General features: G+C 43.9%; 1 protein-coding gene across 2 annotated transcripts in view; it reads left to right on the top strand.

Annotated features, from left to right (window-relative positions):
* Positions 1–1185: 1185 nt before the first annotated feature.
* Positions 1186–17042, top strand: part of Cd101 (CD101 molecule) — a 41125-nt gene continuing 25268 nt past the window's right edge. The window contains exons 1-4 of one of the 2 annotated variants that reach the window (XM_021230927.2): positions 1186–1716; positions 11262–11642; positions 12842–13255; positions 15686–16072. In XM_021230927.2, the coding sequence (XP_021086586.1) occupies positions 1674–1716; positions 11262–11642; positions 12842–13255; positions 15686–16072 (1225 nt within the window). In that variant the 5' untranslated portion in view covers positions 1186–1673. The remainder of the gene's footprint in view (positions 1717–11261; positions 11643–12841; positions 13256–15685; positions 16073–17042) is intronic. The other variant, XM_005076664.4, reaches the window with a different exon arrangement.

Genomic DNA, 17042 nt, shown 5'->3' on the forward strand with positions numbered 1-17042 from the left:
ATGCTCCAATCTGAGAACTCATCATTGGTGAAACAAACAACTACAAAAATCTATGACTGACCTTCTGTGTATAGTCCTCTCTACCTCCCTCACCTTCCAACCAGTTAACAATAATATGAAATTTTGTTTTCAAAGAAAAACCATGCTGTAGTCGTGCTAAAAATCCTTCCAATAGTTCCCCTGTTCTTCAGTGTTAGCGTCTGGCTGGCTCATAACCCATTAAGAGCTGTCCCAGCCAACTTGTAGACTCATTCTCTCCTCACCAGCCCCAAATGTCATCAACAGGAAGAGACAGTCAGCACCCGTCTGCTTTGCTAGAGTATTTCCCAACTGTGCCCCAGCGAGTTTTCATCTTGTCTCTTTAGCCCAGTCCCATCTATCCTGACTTTCCCTTCTGCCCACCAATCTCCTTCTCTGCTTTTGTGTGTCCCATTGATTGTGACCACATTACACTGGTGGTCATCTGATTAGGGAGGCATTTCATTGTTAGGTGCTTTAATCCTAGCACTTAGGAGGCAGAGGCAGGTGGATCTCTGTGAGTTTGATGCCAGACTGGTCTACAAATCACCACACACACACACACACACACACACACACACACACACACACACACCATTTTCTGAGTATAAAGGGAAGGTAGTGAATATCTTTGTATGTGCAAGTTTTACCACAACACCAGAACATGGGAAGAAAACCAAAAAGACTGGATGAATGGATGGATGGGTGGGTGGGTGGTACATGGATGAATGGATGATGAGTGAACACATGGTGGGTGGATGGCAGATAGATGGATGAGTGATTGACAGATGGATGGGCGGGTGCATGGATGGATGGTGGATATTTGGATAGGTGGATAGGTGGTGAATGAATAGACAGACAGGTAGATGGTAGTGGGTGGATAGACCAGTGAAGATTCTACCTGTTACTGTGCCCTGACACAGACTAATTTGCTTCTAATCTACCTCAGTCTGTGCTTTACTGGGTCCTAGAGACTAGGCTGATAACGTCTGCTATCCTTGGTCTCCAGACCCACCCTGGGAAGATAAAAATTCACTTAGAGGTCTTCTGATGTTGATGATGGGAGCTAATATTCATTGAACACTTACTGTGGACCAAATACTGTGCTAAGTGCTTTAAACCAATGAGTTTTAGGGCTCTCTTGTGGGTGTGTGTTATACACAGCCCCACTTTAGAGATGAGAGTTAGAAAAGGTTAACTTTCTGAAGATCACACAGCTGCTAACAGTGGGTTCTGCCCCGAACCCCAGGCAGCCCACCTCTGGCGCTTCCATCTTCACACTTCATGTGACCCCAAGCTCATGTTTTCAGGGGCCCCTCTCAAGCTTCTTCCCTTAAGAGGGAAGCAGAACACCTCTCAGTGCTTTTTATTCACTCAGTTTCCCAGAATCCCTTTGTATTTAGCGAGGAAGAGCCCCAGCTTCTTTTTGTCTGTGTGTGCTTACTTCACCATGAAGCTCACTAGTTACTTCTCACCCAAATCTGAGTGACTCTGAATGTAACCATGCTTGCTTTCTGCAAGCCATCTCCGTCTCTCAGTGGGCTGAAAACCACACCATAGCTTCCTCTTTACCTTTGCCGTGACAGCACAGAATTTTGTCACTCAGCTTCTGAGCAACTTCAGTGACACTGCCCTGAAAGGCTGTGGTGGTCCAGATGGCGTGCATCCTGTGTGTGGCATCTCTCTTTCTCTCCCTGGGTAAGTTTTATAACTTTGATGTTTCTGCCATCACAGGAGCTTGTCATCCAGAGGCCACTGGATGAGGCAACAGGACAATTTGGTCTTCACAGGAACAACTAAGTTATGACTGACTTTGTGATCATACTTTTTGGTGACAGTTTTAGGCTTCCTTAGATGTCCTTGTGATCTGGGGCAGTGGAAGACTTTGTTGTATCCTGGCTACCTAATATCTGTTATTTATCTGTTTTCTTATGTTTGTCTGTCTTTGAGCTTTGCGTGTCCCTGACTTTACATCACCTTCTGGGTTGACCGTCCTATGGGAGAGGAAGAAGTTTTGCTGCCACATGAAGAGGCCTCGAGGCTTGCCTAATGTTAGGGTGTAACTAGATGAGTGTGTCTTGTGGGTGTAACTGGGTAGGAGAAAAGGTGGGGAGAACATGCTGAGGTTTAGGACAAACTAAAAGAAGGTTCTGGGCTTCTCCTGAGAGCCAAAGAAAGAGACAGAAGGAACAAGAAGATTAATTGGCTTGCTAAAGGCCATATGTGGCCTTTATACATGTTTGAACAGGGTAGAGGAAGGAAAAATTTGGAGGTAAAGGGAAAATGCAATTGAACTGAGCTGGGAATGAAATTCCTTTACCAGGTAGGGCATGTACCAGAGATACTGTGTGCCCTATACAAAGACCATTACAGAATAACCTACAAATGTATATTATAAAATACATAGGACTGGGAAAAAAGTGGCCATACTGACATAGAGTTATCAAAATATTTTCAATAGCGAGTGTGGTGGCATCTGTAATAACAGCACCTGAGAGTCTAGGAGGCTAGCCTGAGTTACAGAGTAAACCCTGCCTAAACAACATTTTCAAAAATAAATCATAATGTATTTATTTCCTTTCTTACTTATGTGCTATACAAGATATGGAGGGATATTTATTAACCACTAACTTCAGAGAAGTGGTGGCTATGAAGAGAATATTTTAATATGACCACAAAAATGTCACATAATGTGCAAATATCTGTGATTTCTTGTCTATATCCATCACTGAAGGACATAGGACATTTTCATTGGAGATTGATGAAAATAAAGATGTCAGGTCTTTCTTTCACACTGGTTTATGAACCCTTTAAGCCTATCTGTGGGTTCAAATTTAGAACTTTTGCTTCCCAGAGACTGAGTGGAGTTTGTGCCGAGCCCTGAGCAGCTGGGGTGAGGGAGGAACTGGAAAGGGAGCACAGCTTTTGGCATTATGGAAGTGCTGGTGGAGCTGAACCAGGTTCATATCTCAAAGAGCAAATGGGTGAAGATCAGACCTGGGGCCTGATGAGGAGACAGGAAGCCTGCAGAGGGGTGTCCTAGGACCATTTGCCTTATGACTGACACCTGCCAGCTCCCTGGCAGGGCAGGCATTGGCAGACAGGTGCCTTGGTGGGATCCCACGTGGACTGCTGCGTCTCTGGTCCTGTTCTGTCATCTGACGGAGTTTGCATGCCTCGTGTCTGGTGGCTGTGCATTTGCCTTGTGAGGGGGTGAAATGGGTTTCCATTGGACAGGGATGTAGCAAAGTTGCACATTCTTGTTCCGGTTTCTTTTATTTGCTTTTAGCTTTTAGTTGTCCTTTTGTCTTTCATAAGCCGGCTGAAAGGTCTGGAGGAAGGACCATAACAGCACAAATTTAAAAAGGAGAAGCTGGGTGCTTTTCCCTACCCACCACCACGGTTGCCTGACCCAGGTTCTGCATTTGTTCCTTCTAGACTTTGGCTCATATTAAGTTCTAATTTTGCATGGAATCTCAAATTTTGCAAGAGGCATGCGTAAATCAGGAAGTAATGGGCAAGCCTGCTATGTCTCATTATAATTATAGAGAGGAAGCTCAGAAAATTAATGATGGTAAAGTCCTCAATCACATTGTTTGGCAAACCTAGTCTTCGTCCCAACTTTGTTGTGTTGTTTTTACAGCGTGGAGACTAAGTCTCCCGTACCCAGCGCCCATTCATCATGGACTCTACCACTGAGCCACATTCAACACCTCAATTTATTATCTCTAAAATTAATTATTATTTGTGTGTTGTATGTGGACATATGTAGAGTCAGGGGACAGCTCTGTGGACTCACTCAGTTCTCTTCTACCTTCCGTGGGTTCTGGCAATTGGACACAGATAGTCAGGTTTGCTTCATAAGTACCTTCATCTGGTGAGTCATCTTACCAGACCCTTTTTATTTATTTATTTTCTATTAAATGGAAAGACCAAGTCATACACTAGAATGTGACTCTTGGAAGCTAATACAATGGGGAAAATGCTCCCATGGACTTAGCAGTCAAACTTGCCTGATCCATCTATTGCCTCTGACCCTGACCAGCTGCCAAACAATTAAGGGGGCATTAACATAAGAGGCCTAGGGAAAGGGGCTGCTTTTTTGTTACTGAGATTTTGTTCACTGAAAAACAGAAAAGTTTTCCATTTCATTCTGGATGGATGGTGTCCCGGCGCTCCACCCCACACACACACACACACAATTTAATGTGTAAGGAAAGAGCAGTTGTTTGGTGTGTTGGCTGACCCTTAGGCAGGTTTTGCATATGGTAGAACTATTTCAAATCCTTTTGTTTGTTTTTGAGATGGGGTCTCACTATACAGCCCTGGACATGCCTGTGTTGTGAACTGAATGTTTGTGTCCTCTCAGGATTCACCTGTTGGAACTTTAACCCCAAGGTGGTGGTATTAGGAGACAGGGCCTTTGAAAGGTGATGGACTGAATGGGTTAGTTACCTTCCAAGAGATTGGAGAGACCCAGCTAGTCCTTTCCATGTGTGAGGTCACAGTAAGAAGGTACATCTGTAAGAATCAGGCCTCCACTAACATCAATCTACTAGTGCCGTAATCGCGGAATGCCTAGTTTCTAGGGCTGTTTCCAAGGCTCTACTCCATTTAGATTTTTGTTATTGCAATGAAAAGACTAAGACACAGACCTTTTCAGAAGGGAAAGAAAAAGTAGTGAGGTTTCACGCGTTATTTATTCATCCATCTATTTTTGCAGTTCTGGGGTTAAATTCAGGTCCCAGTACATACCAAACAAGCACTGTACCATTGAACCACATCCCCAGTCAATATATCTGAGATGGAAATAGATGATTTCCAGAGCAGTCACAGGGATTGCACACTGAAGTATGTGCTGTGTGTCAGGGCCTTTCTCTTCCTCCTAGAGATGGTGATACTGCAGGGGACCGGCCATTGCTTTCTCTTTTAGTAGAGGGATGACTAAACTTTTTGCACAGTGACTTTCATTCTTGTGGTCCAGCCTCTTCTTCCTCTTACCCTCTCTGTCTCCATGTGTCTCATCTCCTTCCTTGTTGCCCCTGCAAAGGTGCCTTTATCCATGCTGCTGCTCACTTGCCACTCAGTTACCCTTTCTAGCTGCCATCCTCATCCTGTCCCCTACAATGTCATGAAGTAGTTTATATGCCCTGCAGTCGCTGCTTAGCCTCAAAACCACCACTGCTTCTGCTTTCCTGGAGTTTCTTACAAAAATCTGCACGGCAATCCAGTCATTTGACCCAAAGGAATCTCCCAGTCCCTGCCCTCCGGCAACCCTCAGCAGTGCTGACCAAGCCCTTTCCTCTTGGAACGTTCTACATCTGTTGGTTTCCAAGCCTCTGTGTGATGGCTGCCTTCCCACCTTCCTGACTTCCCATTCCCCTTCTGTATGTTTCATTCCCACCCATTTTTCTAAACAGAGATTCTCATTGGCCATTTTCTTCAGACTTCTAAAAGTTTCTTCTAAAACTTTAAGGTAACGGACCAAGTCTACACGTACAGCTCAGGCTCAGGGACTTGCCAGGGCAGTTGAAATAGCCATAGATCAGTTGACACTTGCAAGTTCAAGTTTGGCTGAATCACTGTGAATTTTGACATTACTAAAAACAGGAATAACAGAATTTTGAAAGGGTTAAATTACAAAAGTTTTTGAAGTCTACAAAAGTCTTTAAAAGTAAAATACACATATTTAAATATTTTCCCAAATGCTTTATGGGTATCCTTCTTGTTTATCCCAGAGTGCTCAAATTCCCTGCCTCTAAAATTAAATGCATTATCCCCTCATCCACCCTTGAATACATAGTAGTAGTTTTCACTAATTACCTTTTGTTTTCTGTTGAGAGTCATTCTCCCAGTCGATTTTATCAAACATGGGTAAATGATTTCCTCCATCCTCCTGTCCCCATGTTCATCCTTCCTACACTGAAGCATCAGAGTCCTGACCTCTATAGATATCATCTCCACAATAGCTCTTTAATCACATCTTGTTCATCCACCCCTGCACTTCCAACACCTCTGTCCTGAGCCAGAAGTTACCTGATGTCTGTTTCCAACTTCCACCATTCTCCACACAACTGACCCTCTCAGTGGATTCCCTATCGCCTCATTAACTTCAGATTGTCAGCCATGATCATCAAGTTCTTCATGCTCCTGGACAATCTTCAAATTGTTAACCATGATCATCAAGTCCTTCATGCTCCTGGACAATCTTCAAATTGTTAACCATGATCATCAAGTTCTTCATGCTCCTGGACAATCTTCAAATTGTTAACCATGATCATCAAGTTCTTCATGCTCCTGGACAATCTTTGAATTGTTAACCATGATCATCAAGTCCTTCATGCTCCTGGACAATCTCGTGTCCACCCATCAGTCTTCTTGCACCTCTTTCCCCAACGCTGACCACTTCCTGTTTCTGACTATTTACAGTTTTACTCATGTCATCTTGTTGTAAAGTCACATTCACCTAAAAGGCTCTGTCTCCACTTGGCCTGCAATCTTCCCAATCCTCCAGAGTCCAGTCTTGATGCCATTTGTGCTGGTTAGTTTTTGTCACCTTGACACAAACCTGGATATAGCTGGGAGGAGGGAATCACACTTGGGAAAACGCCTCCATCAGATTGCCCTGTAGGTATATCCATGGATACATTTTCTTGATTGCTAATTAATATACGAGGCCCACTCCACTGTGGGCAATGCCATCCCTAGGCAGATGGACCTGGGTTATGTAAGAAGTAACTGAACATGAGTTTTGGACAAAGTCAGTAAGCAAACTTTCTCCATGGTCTCTGTTTCAGTTCCTACCTTGAGCTCCCACCCTGGCTTTCCTGAATCCTGTCCCGTACATTGTCATGAAGTGGTTTATATGTCCTTCAGTCATTTCTTAGCCTCAAAACCACCACTGCTTCTGCTTTCCTAGAATTTTGCACAACAATCTAGTCATTTGACTCAAATATACAAATAAACATTTGTTGTTTTGTTTTTCAAGACAGGGTTTCTCTGTGTAGCCCAAGCTGTCCTGGAACTCACTCTGTAAACCAGGCTGGCCTCAAACTCAGAGATCTACCTGCCTGTCCCTCCCAGTGCTGGGACTAAAGGCATGCCCCATCACCACCCAGCTAAATAAACATTTTTTGTTTGTTTGTTTTTTGAGACAGGGTTTCTCTGTACTGTTTTGGAGGCTGTCCTGGAACTCGCTCTATAGACCAGGCTAGCCTTGAACTCACAGAGATCCGCCTGCGTCTGCCTCTCAAGTGCTGGGATTAAAGGCATGCATCACCAATGCCCAGCCCTAAATAAACATTTTTTTAAAGAATAGTTTGAGGTATGATTAATCTTTTTGTGTCAGGACATGTCATATTATTATTATTTTTATTTTTATTGTGGGCAGCTGGGCAACATTTCTTCAATGTTTTTTCGTCACTTCTTGGTGAAGTAAGTGCTCATTGGAAAGTTTCTATTGTGAAAACTAGCACTTTATTTCCCCCTGCTTTACTTGCCAATTCAATAAATATTTATTCAGCCACTTAGAGGCTTTCTAATACTTGAGAGACTAACATACAGAGTTGAGTTTGGAGTCATCTCTGACCTTGAGCCTTAATAAGCTAGTCAGTTAGAATGGCAATCACCTTCATGAGAAAGACACAAATGAAAGCCCCTGGAGGAATGTAAAGAGAACAGAGATTTCATGACTGACAGTGGGGAGGGGGGAGGGGGAGCCACACAAGTGAGGCTTAAAGGATGCTGTTCTAGTTTCCTTCGGTTTCTGTGACAATCACCATGACCAAAGTCAACATGGGGAGGAGGGGAAGAGAGTTTAATTCAATTTATAATCCACAGCCCATCATTTGTGTACAGGTGAGGCCCGCTGAGATTTTCTTCTTCCATGTGAATCTGCCTGTTGTGTTGTTCTTCAGGTCTTGTTTAGACACTCATATTGTTGAGGTATGGGTGAGGTTTCTCTGTCCTTTCTAGAAGGCACATTCTCACAGCAGATTTCCTGGTCCTGTTGCACTCTCTTCTGTCCCCCTCTCCTATGATGTTACCTGAGCCTTAGACACAAGAGCTGTGTTGTAAATATATCAGTTGGAGATGGGCACCCCATGATCACTTGTTCTTTGCCTTTTGCCTAGTTATGGTTTTCTGTAATGTTTCCTTTTGTTGCAAAGAAAAGTTTGTTTGATGAGCAATGAGAGTCACACATACCTGTGGGTAGAGAGATTAAGATTTAGAATGTAGTTGTAATTATTCTGGTTTAGTAAAGTGACAGTAGTAGATTCTTCTCTAAGACCCATGACCTCACTAGCCCTGGGCAGTTGCCTAGGTTTCCAATACTAAGCAAGATTTCTCTCCTGTTAAATGGGCCTTAAGTCCAATTAGAGAGCCATTGGTTACTACCAAGATATGAGTGCCAGTATAGCACCCTTGGGATATCTTGTCAAATTGGTCACAGTTGGCTGTTTACCCTATATTTAGAAACAGGATATGTCACCGTACCTGGGATTCACTTATTCAGATGGATGAGCTTGCCTACCAGTCCCAGGAACCCTCCAGTCTCTGCCTCCCCAGCATTTGGATAACAGGTACACCACTGGGTCAAGCTTTTACCTAGATACTGGGTTTCAAATGCACATCCTTATGCATGCACAACAGCCATCTCCTTGGTGCTAAAAACTATTCTCATGGTGAAATGTACTATGTTAGAACAGGTTGATAATGCATAAATGTGAAGTTTAACCTATGTAATCACTACAAGGTTCAGGAAACATCATTAGGCCCCTAGAAGTGCCCACCCATCCTACCTGTACATCACCTGGACATAATTCTTCCCTCAAATCACTCCTGACTCTCACAATAACCACTTCCTGGCCTGTGATTTTAACCCATATGCATCAATTAAACAATACAATGTGGTTTTGCCTATTTTAAAAAACTTAATTTTATATGTGTTGGTGTTTTACTTGCATGTATGCCTGTGTGAGGTGTTGGGTCCCTTGGAACTGGAGTTACAGACATGATGGGGGAAGTCCTGTGTATGTGTCAATAAAGCACTGTTGGCCAATAGGGAACCAAGATAGGTGGGACTAGGAATCCAGGAGGACTCTGGGTAGGGGAAACACAGGGAGTCAAGATGTAACGCCATGGGGTAGGAAGCCCGGAAAGTTCTCCAGTAAGAGCAAATACTTAGATTAACAATTATTGGGGTAATTACTTAAGTCAGAGCTAGCCAGTAAGAAACAAGCAAGGCCAACAGCTTCATAATTAATATAGCCTCCTGTGTGTTATTTGGGACTCATGCGGCTCTGGAATCAGGCTGGCGGCAAGGCTTCTCTCATGGTAAAGGTTTCCCTTTACACAGACAGATGTGAGCCACCATGTGAGTGCTAAGAATTGAGCCTGGAGCTGGAGAGATGGCTCAGAGGTTAAGAGCACTGGCTGCTCTTCCAGAGGTCCTGAGTTCAATTCCCAGCAACCACCTAGTGACTCACAATCATCTGTAATGAGATCTGGTGCCCTCTTCTGGCCTGCAGACATACATGAAAGTGCTGTATACATAATAAATAAAATCTTAAAAAAAAAAAAAGAATTGAACCTGGGTCCTCTGGAAGAGCAATCAATGCTCTTAACCACTGAGCCATCTCTCCAGCCCCTATTTTTAACTTTATAAAGTATAAAACAATTCCACACATAGTCAAGAGATTGAAAGGTATTCTGTGTCTGATCAGATATAATCTGGCATGCTATTGCAAATAGTTATAAATTTATTTTAAATTTCTTTATACTATTCCATCTTATGGTACATCACCACAGTGTTTCTATTCTACTGTTGATCGACATGTGGTCTGTTCCTTGTTTGGGGTGACAATGAAAATCACAGCTGTAAATATTCCTTCCTATGTAGCCTAGTGCACAGTGCCCACATTTCACAAAGACTGCCTTGCTGAAAATGTTTTAAACTTCCTCTGTAGTCATTTTCTGGTAAGTAATAATTTAATTTTTTCTAATGTAGTCTAATTCCTATTTATAGATATTCAGCACAAAAAGGGTGATGTAAATATATAACACTGAGATTTATGACTACTTGAATGTATTTTTAAATTATTACTGGAAATATATGTGGTTGGGTATTGATTAGTTTCTTGGCTGGTTTTAGTTGAGTGTATTCAATGCAGTTTTTAAGTTGTTAGCCGATTATACCAAGTAATCACTCACCCCAGTGTGGGGGAGAGAAGCCACCTTCTGTGTCTTGTGATAGTTTCCGTTTCTTCTCACGAGCTCTGCACGTGTCTTCTCTGTCTCCCCCACAGGAGTCACCTTGACTCTTTGTCCTTGCTCTGCTTCTCTGGAGCCTGTTCTGAAGGATCCTATTCTGTCATCTCCTCTGTGCTGGCCATAGCTCTCGATGGACCTTTTGATGTTATTCAACCCTGGACCTTAAGCATTCCTGGACCCTCATAGAAGATCTTGTCCATCCCTGTGCCATCATTGTCACTGGTCTCTGCTCTTTGGGAAACACAAAATAAGATCCCTTTCAGTATCAATAAATCAATAGTAGTTTCTGAGGGAGGGGGAGATACTCCATAAAGTGTCCCTCTTAGATTACCCAGTAAAATGCAAGAGTCCTTCTAAGAAGTCAGAAAGCAAAACCAGCAAAACAAAGCAAAAGCAAATAGAAAAGAAAAACCTTTACAGTAGACAGGAAGTGTTGCTGCCACTTCCGGTGCTCATTTTATCTAGGCTTGCATCAGTCGTGGCTGAGAGCCACAAATATCTCCAGCCAACTAACAAGAAAGACAAAGGCTTCACGAGCAGAGCCGAGGACTTTGCCTCTCTCGAAAGCCCATCCTTGAGAGAGACTGTGTCTTGGAATTTTAGGTTTGAGGAAGTTTATGCTTTTTTGTCATAAAATGCTACAAAAGGCAAATTATCAGATACTGCCTTTCAACTAAGTCCGTTTAGACAGACAACTGCTTTGTGAATGTAGTCTTGGTACATGGTTGAGGCTAAACATTTCAAAAGGAGGGCTGGGCAGTGCAAGCTTAAGTAACGGAGGAACAATGACCTCACTGAGCCATTCCACTGCCATCCAGCCTGAGGAAGGCAGTGCAGATTTGAGGTGGTTATAGCTACTAACCTGTGATCTCATTTAACCAGGATGGTAATATAGAGAACTACATGATGCGGTACCCGGGAATTAGAGCACTCATCTATTTCTATTCCCCTTTCTTCCTCTTACTTGCAAGCTAAGCTCAGCATCGGCCAGAGGGAAGTAAAAATTCAAGAAGGACCTCTGTACAGAGCCGAAGGTTACCCTGTCAGCATCAGCTGCAATGTAAGGGGTCATCAGGGACCTTCTACACAGGATTTCGAGTGGTCTGTTTACCTGCCAACAGCCCCAACCAGGGAAGTCCAGATCATCAGCACAAAGGATGCCAGCTTCTCTTACGCAGTGTATGCCCAGAGGGTACGAGGCAAGGAAATCTACGTGGAGAGACTACAGGGCAACTCAGTCCTGCTTCACATCTCCAAGCTCCAGATGAGGGATGCTGGCGAATATGAGTGCCACACACCCAACACAGATGGGAAGTACTTGGGAAGTTACAGTGCGAAGACAAATCTAACTGGTGAGCTCTTGCTAGCAAGCCTCTGGCAAGCCTGTCTCTACCATCACAATGCCCTGCCAAGGGAACAGCTTCCCACTAGTATGCTAGCTCTAGAGCCTACCTACCACTCCAACTATTTTGGAGATGTATTATAAGTGGGTGTCTTATGTTTTCCCAGTGACATATCCCACACAGGTTGAGCCAGTGTGGTGACTTTCCAGGGTCTCCACTCATAAAATTGGTAGTAGCAAAGCATTAGATCATTAGATAGACATTTGCATAACCCCTCACCCCATATCATCATGCAACTTGATAAGAGAGATGGTACTAATATCGTAGGTGACATCATTAACTGCAGAATGATATTTTCCAACCACCATTTTCTAGCACATTTCCCTATAGGGACAGTTCATATTCTTGCAACTGGAATATCTAGCTTTCTTTTGCAGTTTAGCAAACTCCTACATAAACTTCAGGATGCAGATTCAACATTAGGTCCTTTGAAGAGCTCTTTAGATCACCTCAGGGCATATCCCCAACTTGGTTCTTTTGAATGCCCTGTTCACACTGTGATTACCAACATTCACCCAGTTATGTCATAACCGGCTACTTATATGCACATCTCCCACCACCTTCTGAGCTCCTGGGAACACTCAGCTCTTAGTGCAGTGTCTAGAGCATTTGGTAACCCTGTCTCAGTACTGCTTTCCCGTGAGCTAGGACTATATGGCTTACATATGGGGAAGAAGAGAATGGTAGGGTCCAAAGACAGCTGTAGGAACTTTGGGAAAGATTGGATATGGGCTTTGAATAACAAATTGCATTATTTTAGATCTCTGTAATAGAAAAAGCAGATTAGGGTCTGGGGAGGGAAATGAAGAGATCCATTCGTGTGCATCTAGTGAGACGCGGGGTGGCTGAGGGCCAGAATCTAGGTCTAGAAGCTCCAGTGCCCCTCACACTGGTGGCTAATTAGCTAACCTGGCTGCAACCTAGGCTGATGAAGCAAAGCTAGGATCATACATCACTGAGCCACTTGCTTTGCAAAGTTCCCATGCACCCTCAGCAATAGGGAAGGCCCACATTGGGAAAGCACATAGCTGGGAAAGCAAACTCAAAGGAAGCGCTTTGCAGATGAGGTTGGGGTGCTGTCTTCCCTCGAGAAGGTCTAATAAACTAAACATGAGCCAGTCAAGCGATCGCTGTTGCTTTCTTCCCAGTGATTCCTGACACCTTGTCTGCCACCATGCCCTCCCAGACCCTCAGTAAGAAGGAAGGCGAGCCATTAGAACTCACCTGCGAGGCAACTAAAGCAACGGCTCAACATACCCACCTCTCCCTCACCTGGTACCTGATGCACGAAGGAGGGAGTCAAGCCATGGAGATCATTTCTCTCTCCAGGGATTTTCTGTTGGCCCCAGGGCCCTCCTATGCAGATAGGTTCATGGGTGGCGATGTGCGGCTGGACAAGCTTGGAGCCACTTCCTTCAAGCTGTCCATAGGCAGACTCCAGCCCTCAGATCAAGGCCAGTTGTTCTGTGAAGCCACAGAATGGATTCAGGATCCAGATGAAGTGTGGACTTTGATCACCAGAAAGCAGACAGATCAAACAGCTCTGAGGATCCAGCCAGCAGGTAATTATCTTCCCAGGAAGCCTGTGAATTCCCTGTCAGTGAGTATGCAGGTTAGCTTTTTTTTTAACCTTTTGTTGACTTTGCTAAAAAGTAGATATAAAGCTAAAGTTAATTTTGTTTTTGTCACCTGAGAAGCATAAATAAAAAGATGTTCCAGAATATTCCATTTTGACTCTACTCATGGGAGATTTTATTTGGGGCAAGAAATATGAAAGAGGGCTGGAGAGATGACTCAGAGGTTAAGAGCACTACTTGCTCTTCCAGAGGTCCTGAGTTCAATTCCTGGCAACCACATGTTGACTCACAACCATCTTTAATGAGATCTGGTGCCCTCTTCTGATCTGCAGGTATACATGCAGACAGAATACTGTATACATAACAAATAAATAAATCTTTTTTAAAAATGGAAAAAGAACACACGGTCTTCAAAAAAATAAAAAAAGAAGATGAAATATGAAAGAGCTAGATTGATGCTCTAAGCCAGCCATGGAAATGATATTACAACCATGATTACCAGGCACTTTGTAAACATGTTATCTAGATTATCTAATTGTAGTCCAAACAATCACCCCATAAGGTAGTCGGCTCCCCATTTTAAAAACCAGGGACCCCAGTTATAGACACCCTGAATACATTTGAACCCCTACTGGGGTTGACTTCCTAAGTCAAACCTGCCTCTCTCCAGAGCCCACCTACCACAGGCAGCTGGGCCTCAAAGCTGCTCTCATTCCCAGCATGCAGCTTTGTCCCTGTTGGTGACAGGACGTCTTTCCACCAAGCTTGAAACTGTCACTTTACTTGATCCATTGACATTTTCATCAAGAGTAGACTGAAAGGCCTGGTCGTTTTTGGTCTCTCTATGTGCATTGGCCCAATAGAAGGGCCAGCTAAAACTGTGAGTATCCATGTGGTGGAATATTTGTTTAACTAGGCAAAGATGTGTTATATTTGTTTATGCTACATTTGTTTAAACACATAAAGATATTTTGCATTTATGTTAATTAGATAAAATTAACCTGGGCTCAGAGAGGCGGGGCTAGCAACTAGTTGACAGGAAGTAGTAGGAAGGAGCATAGTGTGGATTTTTTAGTTGGGGTGGGGTGAAAGGAGAGGGGCTTCCAGGACACCAGCAAAAAGAGAAAGTTAGCCCGTTGCTACTCTAACTCTATAATCTCGAAGGATTTCACCCTAGCCTTTGCATCTTGGGTTTTATTAGAATGATAGAGATTTAGTTAAGCTAACTTTGGTGGCAGCAACAGATTCGCTGTCTGGGGAAACAAAATTCCAGGCTATGGCCTGAGCAGCCAGGAAAGCAGAGCCACTGTGAGGAAGGTAAAATATCATTTTGTCGCCCAACATGGGGCACCAAATGCAGCCTCCAAATCGTGACATGGAGATTTATTATTAGTTATGAATGCTCTGTCTTAGTTTAGGCTTGTCCCACTAGCTCTTATAACTTATATTAACCTATTTCTCTTCTTCTACATTTAGCTTCAGGGCTTTTACCTTTATTTCATTCTGCATGTCCTATTTTCCCTGCTTCCTCTGTGTCTGGTTGGCTGGCAGCTGGCTGACCTGGGCATCTTCCTCTCTTCTTCATTGTCTCTTGAGTCTAGATTCCTCCTCCTCCTTTTTTTCTCTGCCTGCTAGCACTGACTGTCTTACTACTGCCTACCTACCGACTGTTCAGCTTTTTATTAGACCAGTCAGGTGCCTTAGGTAGGCAAGGGGAAACAAATGTATGCAGTTAAACAAATGCAGCATAAACAAAAGCAACACATCTTTACACAGTTAAACAAATATGCTATTCTACAACTCAATTGTGGAAAGCAATACTCCACCCATGGACCGCTGACTTAATATGTTACTCTGCCCCACTACAAATCATCCTGTGACCCTCAAGTATTTGACATCCACTCATCCTACAAAGCCGTATCACATTTGCTCAGAAGTTAGAAAATTTCTACTGACTGTTTCTTAGACAAATGAACAAAGTAAGAAATAAAGGCTGGGGGGTATGGTTCAGAGCAAGAGGTGAATGTCCAGCACACAGTGAGGTCTGGGTTCAACCCCAGCACACAAATAAAAGAGAAAACCAGAAGCCATGCTTTACAGCCTGGAATATCTCACTCTTTAATTAAGGAGGCGTGCCTAAGTAGATACCTCACACATCTGCGCTTGCTTTCTACTTGCTGGGGCTGCTTTCACAAAACCGTGGATACTGTCCTTTCTGGGTAATTTGAAATAGTCAGGGACTTTGTAAATTCTTTCACTGTGGGGCTGTTTTGGAATAGGGAACTCACTGCCACCACAGAACTGAAAGGTTACATGAAGTGCTGTGGTATCGTTGTCCTGGACCTCATCCCTCTTGGGCTGAAAGGGGCATGTACAGTGGGCTTTCTAAACATCTGTCTTGCTTTTGTTGCCCAGCAAGAGATTTTGAAGTGAACATCACAGCCAGGAGCTCACCTGCTGAAGGAAAACCCTTGGAACTGATTTGCCTGGTTGTTGACAGCGGTGGTGACCTGCAGCTTCAGGGTATTTGGTTCCTCAACGGGAAGGAAATTGCCCAGATGGATGCTGGTGGAGTCCTGGACCTGAAGAGAGACTACAGGGACAGAGCAAGCCAAGGACAGCTGCAGGTTTCAAAGTTAAGCGCCCAGGCTTTCTCTCTCAAGATCTTCTCCGTGGGTCCAGAGGACGTGGGTGCCTACAGTTGTGAAGTAGCAGAAGTGGTGAAGACTCCGGCAGGCTCCTGGCAGGTACTCCAGAGAAAGCAGTCACCTGTCAGCCAGGTGCAGCTGAAGGAGCTGTCAGGTAGGTGACATGGAGACAACCGCAGGTGATGCTGTCTTCAGAACCCCCACCTTCCCCCATCCCGCACCCTCAGTACAAGAACACAGTGGGGATCTTCCTTCAGAGTCTGGAGTCTGTCAGACCCTTCTGGAAGTGAAGCGAAGGAGGGGAAAGCAGCAAGACTAGCTAAGACGTTTGGAGTCCAATTCCTGAGCCATAGGCCATGGGCTCTCCTCTTCACTTCTCTCAATTTCAATTCTCTTGTCTATAAAATGACACAAGTAGGTGCCCCTTTAAGTCCCTTCTTGGCATCCTAATGTTGTTTGAGTCTATTTGGCTTTTTTAGTTATGATTTTTGTACGCTGGGTTTTCTGTGTTAATGAAGTCCTCTGACTTTATGTGTTTGTGCACATGTATGTACGTGATCATATGCTTTATAAGTGCATGAATATGCTGCATATGTGTGTACCAGTGTGTGTGTGAATGTATACGGGAGTGTGGGGGGGGAGAGCAGAGTCCCTTTTCCTGGGGAACATACTGCCAAGTAAACTGACCTTGAGTTGAGGCTGGGCAGCCATTTTTCAATTGCTTTCTGCTAATCTCGTTATGTTAACTTGCACTGGGTCATAATTCTGACTCCTAGTGAGAAATGAGGAGACAAATGAAAGCAGACAGACTCCATTCTCTGTGCTTGTTGTGATGCGGTGAGATGTCTGCTCAACTGGTCCTGAACATTCCTATGAATGAAACAGTGCGAGCCGCCGCTGTGCCTTGTGTCTAATTGTCTTTCAAAGGCTCAAAGCTTGATGGGGACAAAATTAGATAGCGAAAGCTCCGCCCTCACGAATATATTAATGCCACCTTGGAAGACAGGACTGTATAAACGAGGCCACCTTGTGTGCTTGTCCCTCCTGCTCCCTTTCTCTTCTATGACATTCTGCTGTTGAGAGAAGGTCCCTACCATGCCAGCACCACAGTAGTTGGATTCTTT

This window comes from Mesocricetus auratus, unplaced genomic scaffold (genome assembly GCF_017639785.1).
Source record: "Mesocricetus auratus isolate SY011 unplaced genomic scaffold, BCM_Maur_2.0 Super-Scaffold_100009, whole genome shotgun sequence".
NCBI lineage: Eukaryota > Metazoa > Chordata > Mammalia > Rodentia > Cricetidae > Mesocricetus > Mesocricetus auratus.